At 46.9% G+C, this 15,806-nt stretch overlaps 1 protein-coding gene across 2 annotated transcripts; it reads left to right on the top strand.

Moving 5' to 3' along the window:
- The first annotated feature begins 1,856 nt into the window (after nucleotides 1–1,856).
- On the top strand, nucleotides 1,857–15,428 carry KLF15 (KLF transcription factor 15). 2 transcript variants are annotated; one of them, XM_088061908.1, is made up of 3 exons: nucleotides 1,857–2,190; nucleotides 6,371–7,478; nucleotides 13,418–15,428. In XM_088061908.1, the coding sequence occupies exons 2-3, from the start codon at nucleotides 6,436–6,438 to the stop codon at nucleotides 13,584–13,586; spliced, it is 1,212 nt and encodes a 403-aa protein (XP_087918034.1). In that variant the 5' UTR covers nucleotides 1,857–2,190; nucleotides 6,371–6,435; the 3' UTR covers nucleotides 13,587–15,428. The 2 variants fall into 2 exon arrangements, with proteins under 2 accessions (XP_087918034.1, XP_005522119.3); XM_005522062.3 differs by lacking the exon at nucleotides 1,857–2,190 and adding an exon at nucleotides 3,664–3,935.
- The last annotated feature ends 378 nt before the right edge of the window (nucleotides 15,429–15,806 follow it).

The following is a 15,806-nucleotide window of genomic DNA, read 5'->3' as shown; positions in this document are numbered from 1 at the left end:
TTTGCAAGTGGAAAAATGCAAGCTAGGGAAATCTCTAACATGTCCCAGTGCCTAGGTAGTTATAGTAATGAAAAAATTAAGATTACAACTTTTGGTGGTTTTCATGTAATAAACATTAAAATGGAATTTTGTATGCATAGAGACAACAATTCAAATTTGATTAAATTCCAGCCTTGAGGGCTTAGATTTTAGCTGTACCTAAATTTCATGTCCTTCGCATTGCTAAATCACACTAAACTTCACCTACTCAGGCAACAAAGGGGTTTTAATTGAGAAAAAGCAGTAAAGCGAGGTTTGCCAAACATCTATTTTGGGTAAAAATATTTAAGGCCAACATTTTTACCAACGTAATCCTTTTTACGTCAGTGAAGTTACACTACTGCAGAATTTGGCCCTGGTGTATTTGTATAAATATAGTATCTAGGATTTTGATGAGTACATATTCATGCATTATTCATTGAGACAATGTGGAGAGGAAGAACGAGGTCTGTGCAGGAGAGCAGAGCCCTGAGCACTCCCAGGTCCTTTGTTCATCCCCAGTGGGATGAAGGAGCACCTGTAGGGTCAGTCCTGTGCTGCTGCCTGGCCATGACTCGTTGAGGCTCAATGTCCTCTTGAGAAGAGACTGATTTATGTGTGCCAGGCTGTGGGATGTGTTACTGGCAATTCTGAAGAAATGCAGATGGAGGATATTTTTGTGAGTTTAAATTGAGCTGGATTTGAAAAGAGATGAGACTGTGTCTTGGTTCTGCCACAAACCTTTTGTTTGACCCTCTGTGCCTCACTTTCCCCATAAAATGAGAATTATCATTTTCCCTGCAGGACAGCAAGGCCTTCTGTGGGGAGAAGGAATGGTGTGCTGTCCCATGTGCCCTCAAAAAGGGTGCACAGACCTGTTGTTATAAGACTGCATCCTCATATCCCAGGCTGCACCTTCCTAAGGAATCTGAAGAAAGGAAAAATTGAAAATTGAAAAATGTCTAATTGAGCAGAAAAACAGAAAAGCTGCTGCTGCAGCTGGCCCCACTGTGATCCTCTTCTGTAGGGGTTGAACACAGATCCTGCTCCATACCAGGTATTGCATTACTACAGTGTGTTTGTGTATATATGTAATAAAATTAATAATATTTATATACATAAATCATGCGTGTTTCTATTAAGAACTAGTGATGTCTGTAGTAACAATGGTGTGTGTGTGTGTGGGACACACATCCCAATACTTTCTAGCATGTCGGCAATGCCCCCATCAAGCTTTGGCAGGCAGGAAAGGGGCAGGTGTGGGGCAGGAGAGAGGGCACGGGACTCCTCACACCTCGCCCGGGCCTCGCTTATCGCCAGGAGACGTCCAGAGGCTTGCACACCTCCAGACTCACAGAGCGGTTTGGGTCGGAAGGGACATTAACAGGCCACTAGCCCAGCTCCCCGCAGGGAGCACTGACGTTTTCAACCCGATCAAATTGCTCGGAGCCCTGTCCAACCTGACCTGGAACGTCTCCAGGGCCGGGACATCAACCAGCTCTTCGAGCAACCTGCTCCGGTGTTCCACCACCCTCACTGTCAAACATTCTGCCTCGCCCCGAATCCAAACCAACCTTCTTTCGGTTTGAACCCATGCCCCCTCGTGCTGCGGCGACAGGCCCCGCGCACCCCCGGGGCTCCGCGGCCTCCCCGCGGCCTCCCCCGCGCGGCACCGCCCCGGGGCCGAGCGCGGCTCCCATTGAGGCCGCTGCCGGGCCGGCCCCCATCGCGGCGGGGCCAATGGGGGCGGCGGACGCGGTCGAGCCTCTCCCCGGCCTCCCCCGCCGCGGCCGGGCGCCCGTCATGTGAGGGGGATATAGTACTACGGGAGCGGGGCCGCGCTCCGCAGCCGCGCACCCGCCTCCCGGGGGAGCTGCGCCCGCCTCCCGCCGCTCCGCTGCCGGCCGCTCCTGCCTTTGCGGGCTGCTGCTTTGGCTTTGCTTGGTTGTAGTCCTGCGTTTTTATTGTGCGTGTGTGGCTTTTGAATTTTTTCTTCGGTTTTCTAAATTTTTTTATAAATTATTATTTCTATAGTTTTTTTTTTGTTTTTTTTTTTTTTTGTTTTTTTGTGGCTTGGTTGTGTTTTTTGGGTTTTCTCCCCCCTCGTTTTCCTTGTTGTTGTTGCGTTCTTCTGGTTGTCTTTGCTGCCCTCCGGCTCGCAGAGGAGTTCAGGTAAGGGCGAGCGGGGGGCGCGGGGCCGGCGGTGCCTCAGGGCTGCCGCAGCCCGGCGGGCTGAGCCCGGGGACTGTGCCCGGGGACTGTGCCCGGGGACTGTGCCCGTGCTGCTGGCAGATGGAATTCCATCCTCGGCGGGGCAGCGGGGGCTGTTTTCGGGCTGCAGCGGTGCCGTGCCATGGAGTGACAGGCGGCGAGTGCGGGCTGTTTATTCCCGATCATCGCGACCACGCTGCTGGGGGGCAGAGAGGGAGCTCGGGTCCCCAAAGTCTCCTGAAAAGGGATGGAAGGAAAACCCAATAAAATTAATAATAATGTTAAAAAACCCTCTACAAACGGAACAAGCAAACAAAAAAAAACCACGATTAAAAAACCCCCAAACGAACATGTTTTTCAGCCACGGAAGCCTGGCTGTGCTCCTGCTGGAGTGGGAATTCCGTGTGCGTGTCCCCCGGCACCCCTTTCCCTGCCCCGGCGGCTGCTGCCACGCGTTATTTCGGGCCGCCCTTCACTGCTGGGGTGCAGAGGCACTGCTGCCTCTGCCTGCTGCAGGTGAAGTGCTTCCTCTTGTGGAAGCCAAAGTTTGGGGTTGGAGCGGGATAGTTTTCAGAAAAGAATGCTTTGCGAATGTTTCTGGAGCTTCCTGGGAGCAACGGGCTTGGAAAAAACAAACCTGAACACCCCACTGTGTCCGGGGAGCAGCACAGCCACCTTGCGGAAGAGATGAGAGCAAATGGATTTACTCCTGCCTTACGGCTTCTTTATTTTTATATCTTTTTTTTTTCTTCCCCCCCACATTTCTCTTTTAATTTCTTAGAAACTCTGGGCCTGCTTCATTGCCTTGTTTCTAGCTCTATCTGTGGAGCAGAAGTCAGCCTGAACAGATTTAAAACCTTCTAGGGAACAAGAGAAAACCCTGAAAAGATTGGTCTTAAACTAGAAAAAGCTGTGGCAGTAAATGTAGGAAATGACTGTCAGTGTCTCATGGATTCTGTGTGATCAGGGCTGACTGTCCAGAAACGACAGGCTGGGAAATACAGCCCCGTGTTTCAGCAAGTTCCCAGGACTTTACATTTTAATGTTGCTCTGCATCAGAATATGCTTTCTCTGTTTTGCTTTTTGTTATTTATTTTTTTTATTTTTTTTTTAGCTGGCGATTAGATGGACAGGTTTTAAACAGAACAACATGTTTTTGGCACAAAGGACATCATAACAACCCAGGGAACTCTTAAAAAAAAAGTTGGAGACGGTCGTGCTGCTGAACAGCTGCTGTATTTCACTCCAGAAGTGCCGCTTCCAGTGGCTCAGGCACTGCGGTCTCGCTATGGGTGCTTATGTTTCTAACATGTTTTTTACGTTCCTAGAGGTGAAAGTGTGTTATGGAAACAGCATCATTAATTTTCATAGCCTTCACAGCCCTGGCTTTTTTTGGTTTTGTTTTCTAATCTTCTGTTTTTGGCTGTGTCTTCAGGCAAAGTAACGATAAAAACCTTTTAGTTGTTAGCCTGGCCTTTAGGAGAAAAATATAGCCAGGGCCCAATCCTGCATTCCAGGCATTCTCCAAAATCTTCTTGGCTGTTCTGCAAGCTTTGAGAGTGCACAGAAAGCAGAACTGGCCCGTAATGTGCCTGAATCTATTTGGCTCTGAGAGTCCCCTCTTAAAAAGCCTCTGGTTACATCGAGTGACATTGTTCCTTGTCAAAAGAGATGGGAAACAAGGCTGCTGGCTGTTTTCTGCTGAGGTAACTGGCCCGCTGCAGTTGCTAGGGGTTCATTGTTGTTTTCTTTTCCCCCTCGTTTAAGTCCTTATTCAAATTACAGTTTAGTTCTATTCCCAGGGAAATATATGGATATTTTGATATGTAGCTTTGCAGCTCTTGCAGACATTTAAAAAAACCTTGAACATTTTAATTTATTTTTTTTTGAAAAGAAGTTCATCAACTGCTTTTGGTGCATGCAGAGCACGCCAGCTTTTCTTAGAAAAGCACATGTTGCAGTCCAGATTTCCCTCACAGCCCCATTCTTCAGAAGTTTAAGCTGGAATGATACAGACATTGGAGGGAGGATCAGAAACCATCTGAGGGCAAGTCTTCCTTTCTGCCCTGTGTTTCTCAAGACAGTCACCAGGTTTTGGTGCAAGATAGAAACAGTCGTCTTGGGTGAATTCTCACCAGATGCCAATACTAATTTGTCAGAAGCAGATGGTGCCTTCTGTTTCAAAACTGGAATAACTCAGCTATGGGACTTCTGCTGGGGAAACTTTCCATCAACATGAGATTAAAAAAAAAAAAAGTGTGTTAGAAATAGTTCAGCTCTTCTGACTCTTCGCTTTTACTATAAGACATGATTATAGGTTAAGGTCACAAAACAGAGCCACTAACCTCTGTTTGAACTTCCTCGTGTTCAGCACATGTAGGTATTTCATTATTGGTTCAGAGACATAGCTGACTGACAGAACACACAGACCAGGAAACTCTGCAATCTTACTTTAAAGTCTTTCTTGCAACCTATCCCTGTTTCCTCCATGTGTCTATGAAGGAGGAAGCCATATCTTTAAGAAATATGCCTTTTCCCCCCTCTTCCTGTGAAATATTAATAGATGTTGCCAATGGGTCAGAGCTCTTTAAGGGTGTTGTGTAAAATACCTCACTCTGTGCTCACTGCAGCACTGAGCATACAGACACCTTTTGATTTTTTTCCAGAGAAGGAAAGACAGGGCAAATTTTAGTGATGAGGCAGCAAAGATGCTCTGCAACAGCAGTAACAGCCATCCTCTTGCCTGCACAAAACTGGGAGCTATTGACTATTCATGGCAAAGCGTCCAAAGCGCAGCAGCAGAGCCTGTGGAAAATGACAGCGTGTAACAAGATTGACTGGCATTTCCTTCATGCTGGGTCACATGCCTCCTAATTCACACACACACACAGCCTCATAGGCTGATCGAATGACTTCTATCTCTGCAGTCCACATACCTTCCACAGAAAGAGTTGTTTTATTATGCACATGTACAGCTCTGTTTTCAATCAGTCACCTTGAGCAAATGACTGAGGGCCAGCGTTTGCTCCATCCCGAGGTCTCTGTGTTTGCTCTCAAAGGGGCATAATCTTGGTCCGTAAGCAATTTTTGTTTTTTCCCTTGGGGAGGTGGGGAATAAAAAAAAAAACAACAAAAAAAACCACGCAGATGTCCCTCCTGCCTGCCCTCCCCTTTCAAGGAAGTTTGCTTGTCTTAGCTGATAAAGCGCTGTCAGCAAGCCCCACGGTGGGAAAGGTAGGCTTTGCTGTTGTAGGGCTGCAGCAGGATCGGGGCTCAGGGGAGCGGATGCTGTGGGATGCTGTGGGATGCTGTGGGATGCTGTGGGATGCTGTGGGATGCTGCCTGCTCGTTGCCTCAGCACGGGCAGCTCGGGATGCCAGGGGGCCGTGCAGCCCTCCCGGTTCCACACGGGGCTCAGCTCAGCCTGTGGAGCCGAGGGGTGAAAGCAGCCACCAGCTGGCTGGCAGGGCACAGTAATTAGCTCCGTGCAGTGCCAGCCTTATTAAGGACAGCGCAGGTGATGATGACGTTGGCACACTGATTCATTACATCTGGAGGGGAAAATCCGCCTAGTAAATGCTGAAACACAGTAAATATTTTTGGCTCCTGCCAGATTGATCCTTGCATTATGCTGAACAGCCTATATTTGTAGAACTGAGGAAGTTAAAAATAAGGTTGGTGGAAAGCTACAAGATAGGGAAAGGATTTGTATTTTATGGCCACCAGCAATAAACTTTTTTTATTTGTTTCTTTTTGGTGGTAAAAATTTCAACACTTTATTTTTTTCTTCCCATTGCCTTCTTTGGCTCTGGATTTCACTGCTAGGTGAAAGCTCATTATTTATTTTCTCTTGCTGGTAATATTCTGTAAGGGAGCTGTAAATCTGGAGCACACATGGTTGGGAAATGATTTCTGACAGAATTCTTTTACAAATATGTGGTGCAATCCTGCAAAACGCTTCAGCCCTGACAGTCCTCGGGGGTTGGTGCAGACATATCAAAGCTTGTAGCAGCCTGTGTACCCAGAGAGGCTGGATGCTCTGGACTTTCCTGTGGGCTAGAGGGCTTTACGAACTGCAGTTCATGGAGATAAATGATTAAACCAACTTCTGACTGTTGCTTTTTTGTTTTCCTGCACTCAGGCTCTCACCTGAACTTTGGCTGCCTGGTATATGCTGTTGGGATATCCTTAAGAGATCATCCAGGAATGGTGGATCACTTGCTGCCTACTGATGAATCCTTTTCATCCACAAGATCTTCTCTTGGATACTTTGGGGACATGACAGCAGGCGTGAGGTCCTACCAAATGCTGCCCTCTCCCCTGTCAGAAGATGACAGTGACTCGTCCAGCTTTTGTTCTTGTTCCAGCCCTGACTCCCAGGTCCTCAGCTCCAGCTATGGAAGCACATCCAGTGCAGAAAGTCAGGACAGTATCTTAGACTATTTATTGTCCCAGGCCTCTTTGGGGAGCACCACTGCGTCATGGTGGGACAAAAGGAGACTTCAGCCAATAGTAAAAGAGGAGTACTTTAGGTTGCCTGAATTTAACGTGGATATGGAAGACTCAGGACCATTTCAGCCCACACTTGAGGAAATTGAGGAATTTTTGGAGGAGAACATGGACTTGGAGCTCAAAGAAAGACCTAAAAGCGAGACCAAGGACTTGAGAGCTTGTAGCCAGGTCTCTGTTGCTTCGCTGCAGCAAAAAGACCATATGTTACCCAGTACTAGTTTAAAAGACAGTAAAAATGAACAGTTGACCAGCTCAACGGAAGGTGGCCAAGCTTCAAATGGAGGAATGACCCTGGAGAATGGAATACCAGTTATGCTCCAAATTCAGCCTGTACAGATCAAACAGGAGTCCAACACGAGCCCCAGTTCCCAAGGACCAGCACAGGAGAACATTAAAATTGCACAGCTCCTAGTCAACATCCAAGGACAGACATTTGCCCTTGTGCCTCAGATAGTTCAGTCTTCTAATTTGAACTTGTCCTCTAAGTTTGTCCGCATTGCTCCCGTCCCCATCGCCGCCAAGCCGATTGGGCCAGGAGGCATGATCCAGGGGCAGACGGGAATCATCATGGGTCAGAAATTTCAAAAGAACCCTGCAGCCGAACTCATTAAAATGCATAAATGTTCTTTTCCTGGTTGCACCAAGATGTACACGAAAAGCAGCCATTTGAAAGCCCACCTGAGGAGGCACACAGGAGAAAAGCCCTTTGCATGCACGTGGCCGGGTTGTGGATGGAGGTCAGTATTGGAGTGCAGCTCTGTCCAATCCCCCTTCCCCTTTTTGCACACTTGACCTAACTTGCTGAGCAAGTAGGTTTGTCCTCTGATTTATAAACTGTTTCTATTGCCAGAACTTGTTTGGTTGGTTTGACAATGAAGACCTTTTTTTTTCCTGTTAGGTAACCCGGGGTTTTGAAAAATTAAATAGCACAGTATCACCTGCTGGTACCAACAGTTTTAGTGTCTTAAAAAAAAATAAAAGTAGTCCATCATAATTTGTATTTCGTTCTAGAGGGTCAGATTAAGCTTGTTACCACAGGTAGGACCCGATGTTTGCATTGGCGTGGTTGCAGCACACCAGCCCCAGCAGACCAGTGGCTGGCACCAGCTGAGGCTGAGTGAACTGGATGATTTAGGGCAGAATTGCTGTGCACAGCCCTGTGTGGGACTAAACGTGGTCAGTGGAGGGCTGTTATAAGCAAGTTAGTGGTTAAAAGCAATATTCTGTGCACTTTCATAGAAAATGAGCTCCATCCCACTCCTTCTGAAAATGCTGGCAGTGACACTCTGGCATACTCTGGGTTTTATTCTCTGTCTTGATTCAGAAAAATGCGTGGGTGCCACTCAAAGTCGCAAAAAAGCTGTCAGATGTAACAACATAACCAGAAGGCTGAGGTGGAGTTAAGCATTGCTTGAATGAAAGATTGCAGGTTTGATTGAGAAAATGTTTGGCAGAGGGATTTTAAAAATATTTTATTTTTAATATGAATTGAAAAATTTAGTATTTTTTTTTTTAAAAAATCAACTTTTTATTTTAAGGAAGCTTTGACAGGTGCCTTCCTCCCTCTTTCCAGTTAGCTGTATTACTGGCTTGCCTTCTGGCAAGTGCTAATGTACAGCACCACAAATGATGGTGGGAGAAAACATAATCTTAACTACCTTGTGTTAAATTAAACTGAATTTCTTGCAAATAATATGCTGCAGAGCTTCAGTGAGCAATGTCTAATGAGAAAATGGGCCGTGATCATGGGCAACAGATGAGGTAAAAAGTAACAGGAGTGTTGTGTAAAAATGCAAGTATGTGAGACATGCAGCAGTTAGAGATGGCTGGGTTGTTTTGAGGGAAAAGGTCACAGTGGAGCTGAACCCTCTCTTCCCCAGCTGGACCAGTCTGAAGTTTGCTTCTCAGTACTGAGGAGATCAGATTATGGTCTCTCTACAAACTGCTGGTGATATGTTTCCTTTTGTTCTGTTAGCACCTCTCATGAGCTCAGTTTGTTGCTGCTCAGGGTGACCTCTCACCAAAGCCATGTGTTTCAGCTGATTGGTCCCAGAAACTGTGGGCTGGTTGCTCCTGACCTGCAGTACAGGCACTTGCTGCTTTTTATTTCGTTGCCAGAGTAGGTGTGCAGAGGCAGCAGATGTGCCTGTCATGTTGGCTTTCCTTGCTGGGAAGTGAGCACAGCTCTCCTTTTTGTGACAAATGCACGTGGCACGTGAGGGTTTGTCTAATCCACGCTGAGATTTGTACCAACGCTCCCAGTGACTTTTGTGGCTCAAGATCAGGAGCCTGAAGCATTTCCTGTGGATGACCTTCTCCAGCTCTGTCTTATCACAAAGCTGGTGTTCCCCAAGACACAAAACCAAGGGGGATATTTAGGAAAAATATTAAGTGATAAAGGATGATTAAATTTACAACAGGTGCCTCTCTTCTCAAAGTATTGTGGCAAATGGTTTGCATCAAAAGCAGGATGCCGGTGGGCCAAAAGTGCAGGTCCCACAACCTGGAGCACCCTGAACTTTCAGCCACCACAACTTTTTAAAGATGAGCCCAACAGAAATGAGAAATTAATCACCTTCATAATGAAGGACATGTGTCTTGACCACAGCTTCTGCAAAGGGCTTTTCAAACTCTTTTGCTGTTTGTCTTGTTGAATTTCACAGCCTGGGCTTCAATCCCAATCCCCAAAACCCCCAGACTTTGGAAGGGCCCTGCTACAGGAGAAGTTTATAGCCAGAGGGAGAGGCTGTGTTTGGGGAGCTGCCTTCTGTGCTCACAGCAGTCCTTAGCACCAGCCTGAGATTGCTGCACATCCCCTGTGTGCTGCTCCCACATCAAAGGCCAGACCCAACTGAGCATTGAATTACTCAGTCCCCTTTCATCAATAAACCATGTTTACTTTTTCAGAAGTTCAGTGAGAGCTGTGACTTAAGTCTCACATGACTTAAGTCCAATTCATCTAGCCACTCTGTTTGCTCCCAGGTCTACATAATCTCAAGTGAATTTCAACACTAAAACACTGCTGGGCTCTGCTTTCCCCCTCTTTTCTCTGCATTCTTGTGCTTGTGTATTTATTTTTTCACTGAAGACACTTAAGAGCTGATCTCACTGGAGATAGTAATTTCAAAACCAAAACAAAGTGTTGCCTAGCACAAAGTGCCTGAGCTCAGTGGGAGGGTTAAAGGTTCCTCAGCTCTCTGTGCAGCCCTGCTATGATGTTTTAAATTCACCACGGTTGGAATGTGCACTCAGCAAATCCTTTTGCTAACCCCTAGGATGGCTGGAGACCCCTAGCACCTCCCTCATGAAGGCTGAACCTGCTTGCTTATGCCCTTCCTAGGCACGGGGCAAGGGCTGTTTTTGGCAGTCTGCAGAGTGGTGCTCATCTGGCAGTGGCCAGTGACCCGTTGTGTTCCCTGGATGGGTCAGGGCACTGATCTGTGTCGTGCCACCTTCTACCTTTGGCACCCCAGCCTCTGGTTAGCACTGCTCAGGCCAAAGAGCTGAGCTGTGGCATGGGCTGGGCCCAGCAGCTGTGTTACGGCACAGAGCAGGACAAGCTCCTGCTTCCCCTCCCTGGCACAGCTCTGTGCAAAGCTGCAGTTGCTGCAAGGATGGGGGATGAGGCAATCACCTTTAAATGCCCCACTGCCTCTTCTGGCTGGAGGCTCCATGGGTGACAGCATGAGCCATAAGCTCTGACTTGTTTGGCAGGGAGGGTTTAAAGCCTTGTAACACCTGTGCCCAGGAGTGTGCTTGGGCCTGAGTGACCATGGGCAGTACCATACGTGGGGCAGGGCAGGCATCTTGCATTGGCTTTTCTTGCTGCTGCCATGCAAGGGGATGACAGACACACAGGAACTGTGTGGGTTTCTTGTAGGAAAGCTCTAGGGGTGGGCAGGAGGAATCAATCTAGAGCCTCCCCTCCACTGTGGAGGAGAGGTACAGCCTGACTTGGCCTCAATGGCTGGTGGCCATGGCAGGGATCAGGAATACCAGGCTGAAGCTTTTGACCTTTATTGCCCTGTGAGCCACATAGGAATGTCCCCATATGGCCCGGAGACACAGGACACGTCCTGCACATCAGGGAGCTCTAGGATTTTTCTTCAAGGGAGATGTAGTTACAGTCCCTTGGGGTCCTGCCAGATGGATTGTAGTTACAGTCCCTTGGGATCCTTCAGAAGGATGAAGAAGGCTCTTTTAGTTGCTGTGGGGTTTCCCAGATCCCTTCACTTTCCTTTTGAAGGAGGAATCCTTCTAGAAATGGCAGTGACAGAATAGTGAGGTATTCCTTGGGGCTTCCTTTTTTTTTTTTCCTTTTGAATTTTGCATTCCACAGTGGATTATTTTCACTTTTTTTGGGTTGATCCCAGTGCCAGAGTGTGTTGCAGATATTTCACTGCAGAGCCAGACCGCCAGATCCTCCCAGCTTCCTCGTCCAAACCTTTGTGTTGTTTTTTTGTAAACACACAGACAGCTTGAGGTTTATTTCTGTAGGCTCTGTAAGTTGATCTTACTGTCACTGCTGGGGAACAGTATTGCAACATTCCTGCCTCTTCAGCTAAGGACATCGTTATGAGGCAGAGTGTATTTTTATCGGATGAACTCATCCAAGTTCATTCCTGACATGCGCTCTTTCTCCCCCATCATCCATGCAATTCCCCTCAAAATGCACTTGTGAAGCTCTTGTGCAGGATTAGCCAAGTGCTACTGCACTTCTGTTGCAGATGGTGACCTTAATGGCCAAGGACATAGGACAAGGCAACCCAGCCACATCTGGTTTTACATCTTTGAAGTCTGTATATAAGAGGATGGCTCTTTGCAAAAGTGCTTTTCCCTCTCTGCTCCCTCTTTTCCCTGGATGTGGCACAGGTCTGTTCCTTGTCCAGCACTCGCTCCTGTTGAGGCAGTCGGCACAGGCAGCATCCTACACTCTCCAAGCCCACTCCCCCATAGCCCTACAGGAGCATTCCTGCAGGGATCTGGCACTGGGACTAGCTCACTGCTAAGGACTTGGGAGAAATCCCTGACCCTGCTGCTCCCACGTCCAGACTGTGTTTTTGGGAAGCTATGGCTGAAAGGACCAAGGGTGTTAGAGAAAGCGAATGTTCAAATAGAAGGCGTAAAGAGAAACTTCTGTCACAGCCTTTGTGAAGAAGACTCATCCCAGACAAGGAGCAGGTTGAGAGTTCCATAACAACTGTGTGTTCATCATGGAGAAATTGACTCTTTCACCATGAAGATACCAGAGCAAGGAAAGGAAGACAGGCAAGGGAATAGGTGAAAGAACCTTCCCTAGAAATGCCCCTGGGAGAGATAAGTCCACACTGTGGACCCATGGTGAGTGCCTGCATCTGCTTTCCATGGGCTGAGTGCTGTCTGTGGAGCATGACCAGACTGAAGAGCTGCAGCAACTGAGGAAACCATTACCAGCTTTCCCAGTGCCTATGCCCTGGTCCTCAGCTGTTGGCAGCAGATCAGAGCTAATTAAAACCTTTATGTGGAAACTTACTTTTCTTGCATGAGGAATTTATTCATAGGAGCCCAGCAGTCCTGTTTTTTCCCTTTCATAAAAATAGTGTATTTGCTCTGTTGGGGATAGGATATTTTGCTCCAGAAGGGCACATTTGTCTACATGTTCTTTCCCCAATTTGTTCAGCTAGTGCCCATGACTTCACTTATTTATTGTAAATAAACAGCTGATACCATTTCTTGCAAGCTCTCTTTCTGTGCTGCTCTTTGTTACTGCTCTGGCAACAAAACACTTAATTGCCCTTTGTCAGGCAGCAAATTTTTTGTACCCATCTGGATAGGACTGTTTTAGTGTGACATTGTTAATTAACCCTCTGTCTCCCAGTCACGTCCAAAGCGGAAATAGTGCCAACCCTGCTCTTAAGACCAAAAGATTAGCTCATTTGGGTTCAATAAAGCCTGTGGGATTCATGGTGGCTGTTTGGGGATTTTTCTGTGAAGATAGAAGGTGGAAAATATGTAAAATTCAAAGGACTGTGGAATACAGTTTTGGTAATTAAAGCCTCATTCTTGATTGAATTTACCCATGCTAACTATGCAAATAACTATGCTAATGGCCATTGGGGCCCGCCTGAATTTCAGCTGTTGAGATCCTGAGCATCTCTAGTACTATTAATGACTTTATTTAGGCTGCAGGAGCACACACAGAAGCCAATTTTTCATCTGGATCTAATAAGTCACGTTGTTTCTAGGTAGCTATGGCTGGATTTGTCTGGAATCCCTCTCAAACTGGGTGACTGTTGTGCTCATGTCAGTGGGAGCTTGAAGCAGACCTCACCTGCAGGGCAGTTGTGGCTGTCTCTGCTGGAGGAGTCTGTGCTTGGATTTGCAGGAGAGAGATGGTGGGGACTGGCAGGGGGATCAAGAGCAGCGCTGTTTTTGTCAAGCTGTACCTGTGTTGTGGGGTCCAGGGCGAGGCTGGTACAAACATTGCCCTGAGTCCAGAGCTGACACAGGCTGAGCTTGGTAGCTGTGTGTTTCCATCACTGCTGCTGCCTGCAGGCCGGGACCAGCCCAGCCCTGCTGTGTGTCCCTTTCACCTCTTGGAGTCTCCCAGTGGCCTGAGGGGACTTTTTTAACCTGCTGTGAGAGCCCTGGCATCATAAACCCCCATTTATCTGAAAAGGCTTCTCCTCTCTTGCAGGTTTTCCAGGTCAGATGAGCTGTCCCGGCACAGGCGCTCCCACTCGGGGGTGAAACCCTACCAGTGTCCAGTCTGTGAGAAGAAGTTTGCTCGAAGTGACCACTTGTCCAAACATGTCAAGGTGCACCGGTTCCCACGAAGCAACCGCTCCGTCCGCTCCATGAACTGATGGGTCCTGCTTTCCCCTTCCTGCCCAGCCATCCTACAACAGCCGATGACAGCACTTTGCTCACTATATTTCTAGTGATAATTTATTTGTCTCCACAGAACAGTCAATGCTGTTACTTAATACCACCATGTCTGAGTGCCCCACGTCCTTCAGAGGATTTGAGAATGAAGCTCTTTTTGGGTCAGGGGAGCGGGGTGCTTCTTCCTTCTTTTTTTTTTTTCTTTTGAGGATATTATTTTCCTTTCCTTCTATATGTTTCTCCTTTGCTGCTGCTTCTTTTGGAAATTACAGTGTTTTATTTTTAGCTATTTTTTGCTGCACAGGAAAATGTAAAAGTTGCTTGCTGCTAGTTAATTATAGCCCTGGCATTCCTGAGGGCTTTGCTCATGTACAGGCCACTCATTGTGAGTTTTTATTAAGCTGCTCTATTTGTCCAGTTTGGAAACAGCAAATTCCTTTTGAAATGAAAACAACTCTTTTGTTTTTGGGTCGCCTGAGCCAAGGATTTGTAGGGGCTGGCCATAGGAGGAAGAACAGTGGGAGTCGGGGATAGGGGCAGACAAGGCTTGGAGAGCACTGGAATGTGCCTCCATTCATCTCTGGATTTTCCTGGCTCACATTTACCTTTCCCTTGGCTAGGGCTATATATAAATATTTATGTATACATATACATACATACATACATATATATATATTTAAAGAAAGACATGTCCCAAGCAAACCCAGAAGCTCAGGCTGCATGGAACAACTTGGAGTGAAGCCTCTGGAACTGTGTGTGTTTCTGTCCTGTGCTGCCGAGGGGTGAAAGGATGCCCAGGTGCCAAAGGATGCTGCTTTCCTTTGAGGCTGGTTTGCAGCATCCACTGTCTATAGCAGAAGAGCTGTTGTCTGCCCACAAAACAGCACAAAGGTGTTTGTGAGAGCATCTGAGCTCTGTTCCTGTCTCTGCTCCTGCCCTCTTGTGTGATCTGGGGGGAGAAAGCAGAGCCCCAGCCCCAGCGTGCCTGGTGAGCACTGGGCATCCCCACATGCAGTGTGAGTCAAGGCCTGGCTGGCTGGAGCTGTCTGTGTTTGCTGGCAGGGTCTGTAGGATGTGCCTGTGCCCAGGGAGGGTGGGAGGAACTGTGAGCTGGTGGGACAGCGCTGTGAAACCCAGGTCTGGGGGTGATCCTCAGTGCTAATCCTCTCCCTCCCGACAGCCATGTCAGAGCTCCATGCAGCTGGGGTGGGAAAATGGGTGAGAACAGTAGCCAAAAGAAACAAATTTGTGTGGTAGCTGGCTAAGAAGGGAATTTAAGCAAATAATCAGATGGCAGCAGGCAAGTGATTTGATTTGTGTTTCTTCTTGTTTTGTTTTTCCTTTTGAACTCTGGCGATTGTAAGAAGCTTTAGAAGAAAATAGAATTCAGTAATTAGGAATGATTTTATAATGGATGTTGCATTTCCTTTCCATTCGCAGACAGCCTCTGTTTGTCTTTTCTGTTGGCAAAATGGGAAGTAGGAAAGTGTGATCCCAGAGCTAGGCAGAGCAGAAGCCCACGCTGTGTGAGAGCAGCAGGTCTGGCTAAAGTGAATGCATTCCTTTTGTCCTCTAGAAATTAATATAATTGAACTATCATCTATTGACTGGTTTATATCACATCCTATGAATGTATGTAAATAAAACTGTACATAGATGCATATCTATATAAAATATCTTTTAATAACGTATCAAATTTGTGTAAATTGGAAACAAAAATACCTATAAAGCCAGTGTACATAAGTTACAATTCTGTATATTTTCTTTTGTTCTTCATAAAAATATATTTACTTTGACAATAAAATGAAAATGGAAATTTTAAATCCCTCCTTGAAATTATTATTCTTTAATTTCCTTTATAGCCAGCTCTGTAATCAGGACAATAGCACTTGAAATTTTGATTCACTCAGATGTAACTTTTCAGGTGCTGAGTAACAGGGATATGATGGATCAGTTCTGAAGCTGAGTTTTTCTCATCTCAGGAAATTCTAGGGAGGCACAAGATGTCTCAGCTCTTTCTCTCCACTGGAGCCCTCATGCCTTGCTTGGCAGCCACGCTGGGACACAAACGTCTTTCATGGCTCCTGACTGCTGTGGAACAGGTCTACAGATGCAGGAAAACTGTGGTTAATAAAGCAAAGCAAGCAGGTTTTAAGGGAATTCCAGCTTTAGTGATTAGTGTGGAGGAGGAAAGGCTCCAA

This window comes from Pseudopodoces humilis, chromosome 13, assembly GCF_049639895.1.
Source record: "Pseudopodoces humilis isolate 2021_Gansu_Grassland_sample_001 chromosome 13, ASM4963989v1, whole genome shotgun sequence".
Classification (NCBI taxonomy): Eukaryota; Metazoa; Chordata; class Aves; order Passeriformes; family Paridae; genus Pseudopodoces; species Pseudopodoces humilis.
The sequence above is the reverse complement of the archived record's forward strand: the minus strand, read 5'-3'. Positions and strand labels throughout refer to the sequence as shown.